Source organism: Capra hircus, chromosome 19 (assembly GCF_001704415.2).
Source record: "Capra hircus breed San Clemente chromosome 19, ASM170441v1, whole genome shotgun sequence".
Classification (NCBI taxonomy): Eukaryota; Metazoa; Chordata; class Mammalia; order Artiodactyla; family Bovidae; genus Capra; species Capra hircus.
Window position 1 is genome coordinate 55,020,789 of NC_030826.1, and position 13,452 is coordinate 55,034,240.

The window sequence follows — 13,452 nt, forward strand, 5'->3', positions numbered from 1 at the left end:
AGGAGACAGAGCAGGGAGGGAGCATGAGGAGGAAGGCAGTGGAGTGCTGCACTCCAGCTGCGGTCCTGCCCAGGGCCCTCAGCCCGGCAGGGCCCTCAGCCCACCTGATGTCATAGACAGGGGAGCGGAGGTCATGGGGCCCGTGAGCGAAAGCGCAGTGCAGGCCGTTTCTTGCGCAGTTGCCCTTTGCGTCGGTCTCGTGGATGCAGATCCCCGTCTTGTAGTAGCGGAGGTGGTAGCGGCGCTCCGTGTCCCCCGTGGTCCTGTGCAGGAACGGGCACCTGGGACACAGCGGGGCTGCGCGTCACTCCGCTTCCCCCGCGGCAGCGGGCTCCCAGCCCCGCCCTTTCCTTGCCCGTGGAAGGCTCTTCATGACCCGGAGGAGGCACTGATGTGGGTTGAGCAAACAAGCAAGCGACAAGTCCTGCTGTGGAACAGAGCCACCCTCCCACTGCTAGTGGGGGCCGCAGCCCCAAGTGGCGCCTCGTGAGGCCTGGCGTTCCACGTCAACTTCTCAAAGGCTACTCAGTTGGGGCCCTGGGCTGTCCTGAAAAGAAGCTTCCTGGGGGCACTCTTGGGAGAACACATGCTGCCCAGGTCAGGGGTCTTCAGAGAAGCAAACCGCCTTGAGCTCTGGGTGCTACATTAGGCTGGGGGTGGGATAAGCAAGCCTCTGACCCCTGAGAGAATGGGGAGGGCTGGTGCGAGACGGCCAGTGAGGCGCACCCACAAAACCCCCAGGATGGCCCCCATCGCCACCTCTGCATGGGGGAAGCACACATTAGGCAGGATCACAACATGTGCCCTGAGGCCTTCCCAGGTTTGCCACCTCATGCTTGTCGTTTATTATGCCGTCTCTTCACAGAGCTCTGTGGCAAAATATTTTGTTCTTTTAGTCGCTCAGTCATGTCCAACTCTGCAATCCCATGGACTGCAGCCAGGCTCCTCTGTCCATGGGATTTCCCAGGCAAGAATACTGGAGTGGGTAGCCACTTCCTTCTCCAGCGGATCTTCCTGACCCAGGGATCGAACCCGCATCTCCTGGATTGCAGGCAGATTCTTTACCACTGAGCCACTGGAGGAAGCCCTGGCAAAATATTCAGAGTCAGAAAAAAGGGGAACTGGAGAGGCTCTGTGTAAACGGCTGTGGTGGGAACTGCGCAGGCTGAGGACGGGGTCCTGTGAGCTGCAGGGGAGCAGGACAGGAGGCCCAGGAAGCCACTTGGCTCAGGCATGGCCTTCGGGCTTAGGAGAAGAAAGGCCTATGCAGGGCCTCCCAAAAGTGGGTAAAGGAAAAGGGGCTTCCCCTGGGGGACGGCAGGCTCTGAGCCCAGGTCCAGGTCACAGGAAAGTGGGCCAGGCTGCAGCAGTCCCCCGAAGGCAGCCTCTGGCCCAGGAGACGGGCTCCTCGGAGGGCAGGCGGCCGGCACTCACTCGTCGCCTTCCGGGCAGAGGCCCGTGGCCTCGTCGTACTTGGTGCAGTAGACGTCGGGGCTGTAGTTGAAGGTGCCGTCCCGACGGCGGATGGACCGGCGGCGACGTTGGTTCACGAAATGCCAGTGGAAGCAGGTGTAGGGCCGGTGCTGAGTGCATTTGTGCTGCACAAATAGCGGGCACTGCTCAGTGCGGAACTCCTTCAGGTACCTGCAGAGGGAGCCCCCGGTGAGCAGGCCAGGAGCGCGGTCGCGGCCCTTGCTTCCCAGCAAGACGTGGGCCACCCAGTTCCCCAAGGGCCCTACTCTGCGGGGCCAGTTCCACTGAGACACCAGAGAAGACCAGGCTGAAGGCAGGATCTTAGCATGAGGATCCTTCCTGACATGCAGGTCCCTTGCCAGCCTGCAGGGCAGAACCACAGATGCCCTCCCCAGTCTCCCATGGTGACCAGGGGAGGGCTTCCTCAGTGGCCGAGTACACCCGAGGTTTCCTAGGCCAAACCACTGATCGCAGGGGAAAGGCTGCAAACAGGAGCTTGAGGGCCCTCTCTGCAGTGTCCTGCAGGGTCTCCGCTGTCTAGATCTGCCTGCCAGGCAGGAGGCCTCGCTCATTCCAGGAGCAGGGATGGGCGCCGGACTGAGCACCAGAAAGGCTGCTGCTTTGGGGCTGAAAACCTAGGTCACCAGGTGTCCCTTCAGACCCGTCCCAGGTAGCCACTGTCCTCTCTGCCAAGCTCTTCCCATAGACGTTTCCTAAAGCATCACCCAAACGTCTCTGAAGCTCATGTTAGAAGCATCTGAAGCCACTCCCTCTTGGCCATGCCTCAGGAATGACCACCTGCAGAACTGAGGTATTCTATTTCCATCCTGACTCACCCCGGCTTGGGGACTGTCCTTCTGGCCTCGTTCCAACCTGTCTCTCTCCTTTGCTCTGCATCTAATAACCAAGACAACTCCAAGCCCCACCTGCCATCACCACCAGCGCAGGGCCCGACCCTCTTACAGAACCGTACCACCCATCTGTGTTTCGTTCACTTTGTGTCCTGGTGAAGTGTTTCTTCGATTCATCCCCTTACCCCCACCCCACACACACACTGGGGGACAGGCAGGCAGGCCAATTCTTATTCAACTCCTAACAACGCAGGCGACAAATGGCTTGATAGAGGGCGTTTGATGCCACTGAGGATGGTTCTAGAAGGTACAAAAGGTTGTGGGCAGAAGGGAGCAGGGGGGCCAACTGACCTGGAGCCTCTGTCCAGACTACAAGCTCCACCTGGAGCTGGGAGGCCTGGGACACAGGGAAGCAGGCCCAGCCCTTGTCTGGTTCATGCCGGGGTGCTCAGGGCCCTGCCAGCCTGGGCACATTGAAGGTGTGAGGACAGGGCCGAGACCTTCCAGACAGGTTTTCTTTGATGCTAATTAAAGTGCTGAAAAATCCCCCCAGCCAAGGGGAATTCCCTGGCAGTCCAGCGGTTGGGACTGCACACTTTCGCTGCCGAGGGCCTGGGTTCAATGCCTGGCTGGGGAACTGAGATCCTGGAAGCCATGTAACGTGGCCAAAAAAAAAAAAAAAAAAAAAAATCCTCCCAGCCCTGAAGTGTGGAGAAGTGTCCAGGCTTCCGTGCTGGGCAGGGGGAAAGCTGGAGGTGGGTGCTCCCTAAAGATCACAGAGAGGTGTTTAAGGGGCAGTAACACTTTCAAATAGTGCCCTATTCAGTCAGCATCTGTTTGCTGAGCACCTACTAGGTACAGGTGCGGCAGTGAGCACTGAGGAACTGAGGTAGCAGGTCCTTACCCCAAGAAGCCTGCGTCACCATGGAGACACACCAGTGACAGGTGCAGTCAACTGTGGCAAACGCTGTAAGGACGGCTTGCTGTGGGTTCCTCGGGAACCCAGAAGAAGGATCCTTGACCCAGGTTGGCAGAGAGAAATGGGACAGGGAAGGAGAGGCACTTGTGGGTGAAGAATGTAGGAAGGGTGTTTTAGGCAAAGGAAACAGTATGAGCTTAGAAACAGCTGTTGTTCAATTGCTCTGTTGTGTCCGACTCTTCGTGACCCCATGACTGCAGCATCCCCGGCTTCCCTGTCCTTCAGTATCTCCCAGAGTTGGCTCAAACTCATGTCCATTGAGTCAGTGATGCCATCCAACCATCTCATCCTCTGTTATCCCCTTCTCCTCACGCCTTCAATCTTTCCCGGCATCTGGGTCTTTTCTAATGAGTTGGCTCTTCACATCAGATGGCTAAAGTATTGGAGATTCAGCATTAGCATCAATCCTTGCAATGAATATTACTGACTGGTTTGATCTCCATGCAGTCCAAGGGACTCTCAAGAGTCTTCTTCAACACCACAGTTCAAAAGCATCAGTTCTTCGGCCCTCAGCCCTCTTAGAAACAGTATGTGGAGGTGAAGAGCTCCAAGTGCCTTTGTGGAATGTGAGTAGGGTAGAACTCCAAAAGGGAAGTGATGAGGAAGTGAGGTGTGAGAGGGGCCAAATTTTAGGTACGGCATCTCCAGGCTGCAGGTACATTCTGAGACACCAGGCTGAACCCTGCAAGGCTCCCTAGGGCCTCTCTCACCCTCTTTGGCACTGGAACTCAAGGTGTTTCTCCCCGTCTGATTATAGACAGAACTCTGCCCTGCGTGCTGTACACAGGGACCAAACCCTGGCACTGGGCTGGGACACTAACCCCTCAAACGGCTGGACTGACCTCTCTCAGGCAGCACATACTCTACCTGACTCCCAGCCCACAGAAGACTCATTCGGGAGAAAACAGGTAGGGAATAGGGGTGGAGGAAACTGAACCCAGGGCCAGAGAAGGGTGAGAAGTAGTCAGGATTGGCAGATTAATTACAGAACATCCAGTTACACTGGAATTTGATAAATCAAATACTTCATGGGACATGCTTGTACTAAAAAATGGTCCATTGTCTGAAATTTCAATCTATCAGGCATCCTGCATTTTTCTTTGCTAAATCTAGCAACCCTAAGAGTGGCACCTATCTGCTTAGGATCGGGGCCTCAGTAGAAACCCAAGGAGGCTGTCCAGAGAACTGCCTGTCCTTTTGAAGAAAGAGGTCCTGGCAAGCCTGCTTCCGTGGGGCAGCGTGTCCACAGTGCTGTGTGTAGATGCTGGGGCTCCAAAGGCTCCAGCTGGCAGGGATGCCCCGCAGAACACACGTGGAGGCAGCAGATTACCTCATCTGATGCTTCTTCATCTCTATCACCACCGCCGTGGGGCAGACACTCAAGACCTTTTAATAAAAGGGCCCCTTGCATCTGACCTCCCGTGTCCAGGGGATGCTGCACTGCACCCATCATTCCTCCCAGAGCCCAAACGGGATTACTTTCTTAAAAGCCTTTAGCTTCCACCAGTAGCCACTGATAAAATCCAACTATTTGGCCTGGCATTTCAAGCACTACACATCTGGCCCAGTGTACTTTTCCAGCTTCCTTTCTCTTGATTCCAGTAACTCTGGAGTCCTTGGTGTCTTGCAAAGAGATCTTTAACTTCCAGGCCTTTGCACCTATCCCCTCCCTCACCTGGAAAAATCTTTTAAGGCTGAATTTAAAGGTAATGAACCTTCTGATGCCATCACCTCCATGGCGTTTTCCTTCACCTCTACCTACCCTCCCCCTCATACCCTTGTCCCCAATTAAGTTATCATCTCTAAGTTTTTATGGCACTTTCTCTAGACATTTCTTAACAGTCCTTATCTTACATTGCATATTAATAATGTGTACATTTTCCTCTGTTACTAGATTATAAAGTCCTTGATAGCAAGCATGTAAGAACTCACTACAGTAACAAAGTTTGTTGAATGAATATAACAAGAAATAAAAAGTTGCACAAGGGGCAAAGTCCACAAAGTAATACCAAGAGTTTTATGATGCCTCCAGCAGGCAGATACTGAGAGCTACAAGCCCCTGTGAAAAGGATCACAGTGCAGGAAATTTGTAACTCAGGGGATAGGGCAGACTGTCCCGCATAAAGGCCCCTTGTGAGAAAAGGGGCCAAATGACCAAATCCAGGCAGGCAGAGTACCCACTGTCAACCAACAATAATTAACGAGAAAAATTTCTAACCTTCTGCTAACAGAACTGTACCATCCACCACCTGGGAACCAAACTGTTTAGTGAGAACTTCCCGGCTCCCCTCCAACCTTGTGCTAACTGGCAATGCAGTGTCCAGACAGCAAAGAGAAACCCACTCAGAAGTCACTCTTTCATGGATTGAAATGAAACAAATTTTCAGAAGAAATCCACAATTTTCTCCTTTAAGCTCCAACCCATCTTGGCCACAGAGCTCAATTCTTCCCACACCACTTCCTGGGAGCACCCCGCTCAAGGATAAATGTCAGTGAACACAGACTAGCTGCAAACTGCAAGGCCTCGGTGACCCACTGTGGCCAGGATGAGCTGAGAAACCACCACGGAAAAAGAAAAAAAAAGAAACCACCCAGGCCCTGAGTAAATAGGAGCTGATGGAGACAGCCACAGCTTCGCCTAGCAGAAGCATCAAGCAAGGTTAGAAGACACTGCAGCCACCAGGGGCTCGCCTTGACCGAGGAGCAGTGCCGGCACGCGCGCCCTGCTAGGGGCTGACTGTCCATCAAAGCCATTGCTCATTCCTGTTTAGGGTATCATATTAGTTATCCTCTAAATGGTTTACTTATAAAAGTAAAAGATCATTGTGAAAGTAACATGTCTACTTACAAATTTTAAATGCAGAAAAGGGCAAAATTATCCTAAGTTCCACCACAAATAATGCTAGACTTCTGGTAAATTTTCTCCCAGTATTTTTATACAAATATAATCATAGGTATCAAAGTACTAAATTGCTTTATAAAACTAATACCTTTCCCTAAAAACTTTAAAAATCAAATACATGCAAATATCCTGTTTTTAAAAAATCAAATACTTTTACTATTTACTGGATTATTTTTATTTTCCAAAGTTCTAAAAAAAATGACAAAAATCTGCCTACTTGATATCTAAATTCACTCACTTGGCCCATTAACCCAACAGTGATAACACATAGGGGATTAACAATAAATTCAGTAAATTACATCATTCTTAAGTAGGTGTGAAAAGAAGTGCTAACTGCTACCAGCTCAATTTCCAGCTAAACTTTTTATTAATTTATTATTTTTGGTCACACGGTGCAGTTTGCGGGATCTCAGCTCCAAGGACCAGGGATGAAACCCACACCCTTGGCAGTGCTTTAAAGCAGAGTCCTACTGCCAGGAATTCCAACTAAATCGAATTTCAAGCTGTCTCATCCATTTAGGTTTAGGATTCTTCTCACACTAATACACTGGATAGTATCTGGATAAACAGAAAAGTACTAGAGATGACTGTTAGAAAAACTATGTAAATTTGGAGGCAACAGGCAAGTAGCAGCTGGTGTCTCAATCCATATCTAGCTCCCCACTGCTCCAAGAAGAGCGTTTGGCATGGCCTCACTCTGCCAACCCTGCAGCCAGGGACCCACTCCCCCCACCAGCAGGCTGACCTCCACAGCAGGGTCAGCACACTTTTCTGCCAAGGACCATACATTAAGTAGTTTAGGCTCCGAGGGCTAAGAGCTGAAACTGAGGATATTATGCAGGTACTTACGTAACAAGAGAAAAAACAAATTTCCACAAATTTTTATTGTTGAAGATAAATAACTGGTCACAATTTTTGGTAATACAGGTCTACTAATAAGAATGGGCTTAGGGGACAAGTATAACATTTGAAAAGTTGGGGGTCCCCTGCATCCAAACTTGGTTACAAATGTTCATCTGTTAATACTGACTCTGTAACAGGATTTGACCGATTTCCCTTTTGGAAATGTCTGCTCAAATAGACAGGTCCTGCCAAATGCTGTTATCATTCTACAAGCATGACTTTAACTGAGCATATATTAGTTTTGGAAGACATTTATAGAATTGTATTAGTGCCCTGATACTTTTCTCTTAATCACTTTCATCTGAAGGTTTGGTGTAAACTCCTTATTTGCAAATATTTTGAAATATGGAGATTTCCTTTGTATTCCTATCGAGATGCAAAGTCACTGCTCAAACGGTAATTTGTGTTCAGCAATTATATCCATGGTAAATCTGTGTAGGAACAGAGGTCTCACCTTCAACTTTTAGCAGCAGAGAAAGTGTATAAGGCAGCTTGACTTATGATTCAAATGTTAGTTGTCAAAACGACTTTCAGTTCAGTTCAGTTCAGTCGCTCAGTCGAGTCCAACTCTTAAAGTTTGCATATGTGATATTTTCCCTTGTAATTTTAGAATGAATTAGGAAAAATCATCAAGTCTGTAGCAAAAGCTAATTTCCAAAGCTATTCAGCGTTTAGTAATAGTGGCTGAAAATGGTTGCTCTTTCAGAAAAATTTCAATGTTGGCCCTTAATTCAAAAAACAAGAGAATTTTACCACTGCTAAGCTATCAAATGGTTGTGTAGTAGGGCATGTCAGACTATTCCACTTTTATTTCTGATAAAAGTTCATGGAACTGAGGATGGTTAAATCCCACAAGAGGGAGTGAAGTTCATCACTGATCCTAGCATTTCAATAGCTCATGACAGATTAAATCATTTTCTGCTCTGCACATATTCCAACCATCATTTGTTGTGACAGATATTAACAGATTATACTTTAGGTTGTACTGAATTAGTATTTTCTTGTCTTTTTTGAAAATATTCTCAGCTGCAGCTGTTTTAAGTAGACTATTCAAAGAGGCTACTTCTTCAGTCACTTCACACATGGCATTGACTCCATGAATAAAACAACTAAACAGCTTCTGTTGACTCATCAAGAGCCAAGAAAAACTACACAAAATCATTTGCCTTGTTTTTAATTGACTATTGATGTAGCTCCCATTGACCTCAGCATTTTGAGAAATTGTTCTTGCTGAACGGCTAACGCTCTTTTAAACAAATGCTCTGGACATATTTCTTCAGTTCCTGCATCAAATGCAATTTAATTAATTCAATATCAGTATGGCTTCCCTTGCCTGGTTAACAAACGAGGCCTCATTTTCAGTTGTAACCTCATTTTCATTTTTGTGAAGAAATTCCGCTGTAACAAAACAGTCTCTTTAAAATTTTAATTTTTCTGACAGTTGCCTTCCTATGAGTTGGGAATATTGTGACAACTGTGTAGTCTGGGAATGCTGATGGACTCTTTCAGCACAGCTTTTTAATTACAGATAGCTCGGCCAACTAATTCAGGGACAAGAAAATCCACTCCGCTGTGCCCTAAAAACACGGTATTTCAAGTCCATTTTCCTCCTCCTCGCGTTCTGACATGATAGGCACTAGTGATAAAGAATGAAACACAACACTGTGGCGCTAGCAACACTGTCAAGTTGTAACCGAGTCACCGTGATTTGTTGCGCACCGCACAGCAATTCAGAGCCGTTTCCATCACCTGCGTGAATGCAGACCAACCGCCTGGTCTCCATCAGAACTACTGAACTCTCTGGTTAAACTGCAAACACGGCCATAAACGATATGTAAGCCAATGAGTACAGGTTCCAATAAACCTTTATTTATGGATGCTGAAGATTAAATTGCATGCAATTTTCATGTGTCACAAGATATTATTCTTTTTCAACCATTAAAAATGTAAAACCTGCTCTCGGCTCACCCATCGCACACAAGCAGGCAGCTGAGTGGGTCTGGCCCACAGCCGCAGGTCGCTGCCCGCCATCTGGCAGGGGGTGCTCCGCAGTGCACCGCAGCCTCCCCTCACCGTTCATCTCCATGCTTTTGGCCGTGCTGCTCCTGCCTCCAGATCCCCTCTGTGCTGTGCCTCGCTCTGCAGGAAAGGTTCCTGCCCTGCCCAGGGGTCTTAATGGCCTCCTCCTCTGTGCTTCCACCACACTGTTTGAACACAGCTGGTATGGCCCCACCACAGAGAATTTCAACTGCTCTGTACACAGCCAGGTTTGCTCATCTTTGTACCCTTGCACAAAGCCAGCTTGCAGCAGGTGTTCAAGACGCGTTTGTCCAAGAAAAAGCAAAAACATTAAAGCATCCCAAGTGGTATAAGCCTGGTCCACAGCAGCTGTGCACTAACTCAGTGAAACACTGAGAGGCAACTTAGATGTTTCTCCTGGTGATTAAGAAACCCGTAACTTCTCTAGCTACCTTCCCCAAAACGTCTGCATGGCCTTGCTCCTCACACTCAACGCTAAATTTAAGATCTTCAGCCTTACAAGCAGACTAGAAAAGCAACCAGTGGGATGGCTTGCTCTGTAGTTGTTGCTGGGAATGTGCAAAGATAAACAAAGATACATTAAGTGAGAGAAAAAAATATATAAATATAGCCAGACAACTAGCTAAACTATATACAGAAAGAAAAACTGGAAAAGAAAATACATCCAGTATTAATAGTTGATTTTTTTAAAATTTTTTTTTTAATAGTTGATTTTAGCGGTTATCATGACTTTTCTTTACTGTAACTTAACGTTTAAGATAAAGAAAACTTGTTAGGAAAGAAGTCTACAATTTTACTGACAACTTGACAGGGAATCCTATCTGATCCAAAATTAAATAAAAGATACATGTTGCTAATAAGTCAGAAGAGTTAAGTGAAAAGTCAACTGTGGTAAACTTTTTTTATAAAACGAATGACTCCTAAAATGTCATCCTGCTTCTGATAGGTAGTCTGAGTATGTCATCCTGCTTCTGATAGGTAGTCTGAGTATGTCATCCTGCTTCTGATAGGTAGTCTGAGTATGTCATCCTGCTTCTGATAGGTAGTCTGAGTATGTCATCCTGCTTCTGATAGGTAGTCTGAGTGGATTCCCATGTAGAACGGTCAGATCTGAAGAAAAAGGCACACGGGCAAGACAATGATGGCCTCTGGAGAAGCAACAGGAAGAGATGGTGCAGCAACACTATGTGGGCTTAGGACTCCCAACGTGCACAATGAACAGCAATCTATGAGCCCAATAAAAAGGAGACTGAGCCAACAGAAGCAGCCCACCCTGGACGCCTTGCAGCCTGGAGGTCACGGCCCTGCTCCTGGGAGCCTGGCTGTTCTCCTAGCCAGTCAGTGGTCACTGCTCCTAAGCCTCCCACGGGGGCCACAGAGATCTGGCAACATGACAGGTGTACCCATGTCCCTTATAAGTCACCACTGTTCATCTCTATTACAGCTAGTCATATAAAATCTGACTTTTGTCTGTTTCAGGCAATATACAAGCTTTATCGTGGAAAAAGTAATCTTAAAATGCAAGAAACAAACCTGTTCTTAAATATTCCCTGTTGAGACCTAGTCATAACGTGACAGGATTCTAAAACTAGCAAAAGGAAAAACAAACAAGCCCTCCACCCCCCCCCCCAAAAAAAAACCTCATTATTGTAGTGTCCAAAGGTTCAAATGACACTTATCTACTAACATAATCTACTGTTTTCCATATTCATATTAACCTTACTGGCTACTTTTTTTTTCTCCCATATATAACTCCTATAAAGAAATTTGATCACAGAGCTCATACTTCATGGTTTACCAAAGATTCTTCCTCTTTAAGTTTGAGAATAAAATCCTTAATTTCAAGATTAGAAGAGCAGATAAGCAGTACATTAAGAATCCTAAATTATTTACCTGTGTGTGTGTGTAACAGTAAGTATTTCTTACAATTTGCGAAGAAATCTTTCCTCATTTTTGAAAAATGTGAGGTAAACTATTAGCAGTTCTAGATTCAACGTTTATAAAGATCTACAAACACATTCTGTTTCACACCCAACGTAATTCAGAAACCATACAACATTCTAACAATAACACCAGGAGGATCTGCCACCCCCTCACCAAAAAAAAAAAAGGTTTTTTAAAAAACCGCACCAGGGACTTCCCTGGTGGTCCAGTGGTTAAGTATCTACCTTCCAAAGCAGGGGACACAGGTTCAATCCTGGTCAGGAAACTAAGATTCCACATGCCAACAGGACAATTAAGCCTACGTGCCACAGCTCTTGAGTGTGTGGGCCACAATGAAGACCCGGAGCAGCCAAAATTAAAAAAGAAAAAAAAAAATAGAGCTAAAATTCGTAACTGGTAAATATTTGGATAAAGCGCTGATAAATTCTGGTAAAGTGCTATCTTCTGATGTGATCCTGGTTTAGAACATTCTTTCTGGCAGAAAAGGCAAGTTCAAAGAGTATTCTTCAGGCAAACAAAATAAGCATCTAGTGAATTTCTGTGTATGTCTAAATCTGTAAGACAGGCTTTGATTCTATAACTAGGTTTTAGCCAAAGACCTTAGGGCCAGAAGCAATCTCCAAGATATAGTGAAACTATCCTAACACAGATACACACACAGAGACCCACGGTACAACAGGCATTTTAGCAAGCAAAAATTTAAGGTGGGGAGTCACGAACTGCAAAAGAATTCAGCCCATTCTTCACTGGGAAAGAGCTGACACGCGTGAACTGTCCCAGCCCCAAGAATGAACACGAACCATGAACAGTACCAGATGGTATACGTGGTTCCCTCTTTCTATTCTATAACTGTCTCCTTGGCCTAAGGATCTTGCAACGGGTAAAACTGAAGCAAGTTCATGTAATCAGTGACTCATATCATTGATTCTGGAGAATATGTGAGGACTATTGAATACTCCGGTTTATTCTTCTCTAAATTAGATAACATCTTGTTTTGATTCAAAGTCTTCTTATATACAACTGGGCTGAAAAGCTTCCAGTTTGATGAGCATTTTAGTACAAAGTCTGAACTGATGTGTTATTTTGAACACTGTTTTCTGTACAACAAAGTCTGTATCCCTGAAAGAGTAGATCTGTTTAGAATAAATTCATCATGTAAGATATAACCAGGCTGACGAAGGCTGTAAGAACTGTGACTGAAGTGAAATTCCAATGGATACAGAAGAGAGGAGTATGCTCTGAAGATAACACAGGCTCAAGCTGTTGAAGGAGACAGCAATGTTACTGAAAGCAGTAACCTGGGTATTGTTCAGATACTGAGTAAGAACAGTACTCTCATGTGCCAAATGCCAGGCATGGTTTTCAGCGCTTCATATACATTAACTCACTGAATCCTCATAACAACCCCTTGGCACAGGTACTATCAGTATTGTCAGGAAACTGGTGCACTAGGGAAGTCACTCGCCCAAGATCCCACAGCTGTAGTGGTAAAGCGATCTTGCAGCTCAAGACAGGCTGGTCCTGGCGTCCCTACGTTTCACCACCACGTGGACTGTTAACTATGCTTTTCTTCACTGAGCTATAGGAAAAACAACAGCAGCAACATGTAAGTATAAGCGACTCTCCAGAAGCTATTGAAAACATGTCAGGGAGTTTTTGACAGGCCATAATTACAATATCATAAAATAAAAACAAAAACAGAAGCGTTAACTTCAACATACTCTACTGGGTATATGATATTCATCTTGCGTATTCATTATAAAAGTACTTAGTTCAATAGTAAAAATCTGTTTGATTTGGTTTTAACTAAGAAAACACAAGTGTATGCTTCTAATTTATGCGGGTTTTCTGTTGTTTTGTCTGTTGGCTGCACCATGCGACCCATGGACTCTTAGCTCCCCAACCAGGGACTGAACCCACAGCCGCTTTGTTAGAAACATGGAGTCTTAACCACCGGACCACCAGAGAAGTCTAATTTGTGTTATGTCTGACTTAACACAAGTCCTGAACTACCCAATGCTTGGCACTTCTGAGCAGTAAAAGTAAAATAAAAAGAGTAATGCTTTTACCAAAATGAATACAAGCTTTTTAGATATAAAAACCACTGCTTAAAAACTTTCAAGTCATAACACACCACACCAAAGTTTTATCAACCTCTTCCTTCCAAAAGCATTACCTATCTCTCTTCAATGGCAGTAGTTTTGTGAATAGACCAAAATTTGATTGGTAAGTGGGAACACCCATCGGCTTCTCACAAGAAGTCATTCTGTTAGGACTCATGGTGGCCATAAGATGTTTCAAATACTAATGGGAAACAAATGACTCAACTTATGAACACAAAAAGCAAACTGTGATGTAAA

The 13,452-nt window shown here is 46.1% G+C and overlaps 1 protein-coding gene across 1 annotated transcript in view; it reads right to left on the reverse strand.

The window, feature by feature from the left end:
• The window catches only part of UNK (unkempt family zinc finger), a 32,413-nt gene that overhangs the window by 12,569 nt on the left and 6,392 nt on the right, over positions 1 to 13,452 (reverse strand). Inside the window, exons 2-3 of the mRNA XM_018063793.1 lie at positions 1,435 to 1,644; positions 105 to 281 (exon numbers count right to left, since the gene is read on the reverse strand). Of these exons, the coding sequence (XP_017919282.1) occupies positions 105 to 281; positions 1,435 to 1,644 (387 nt within the window). The remainder of the gene's footprint in view (positions 1 to 104; positions 282 to 1,434; positions 1,645 to 13,452) is intronic.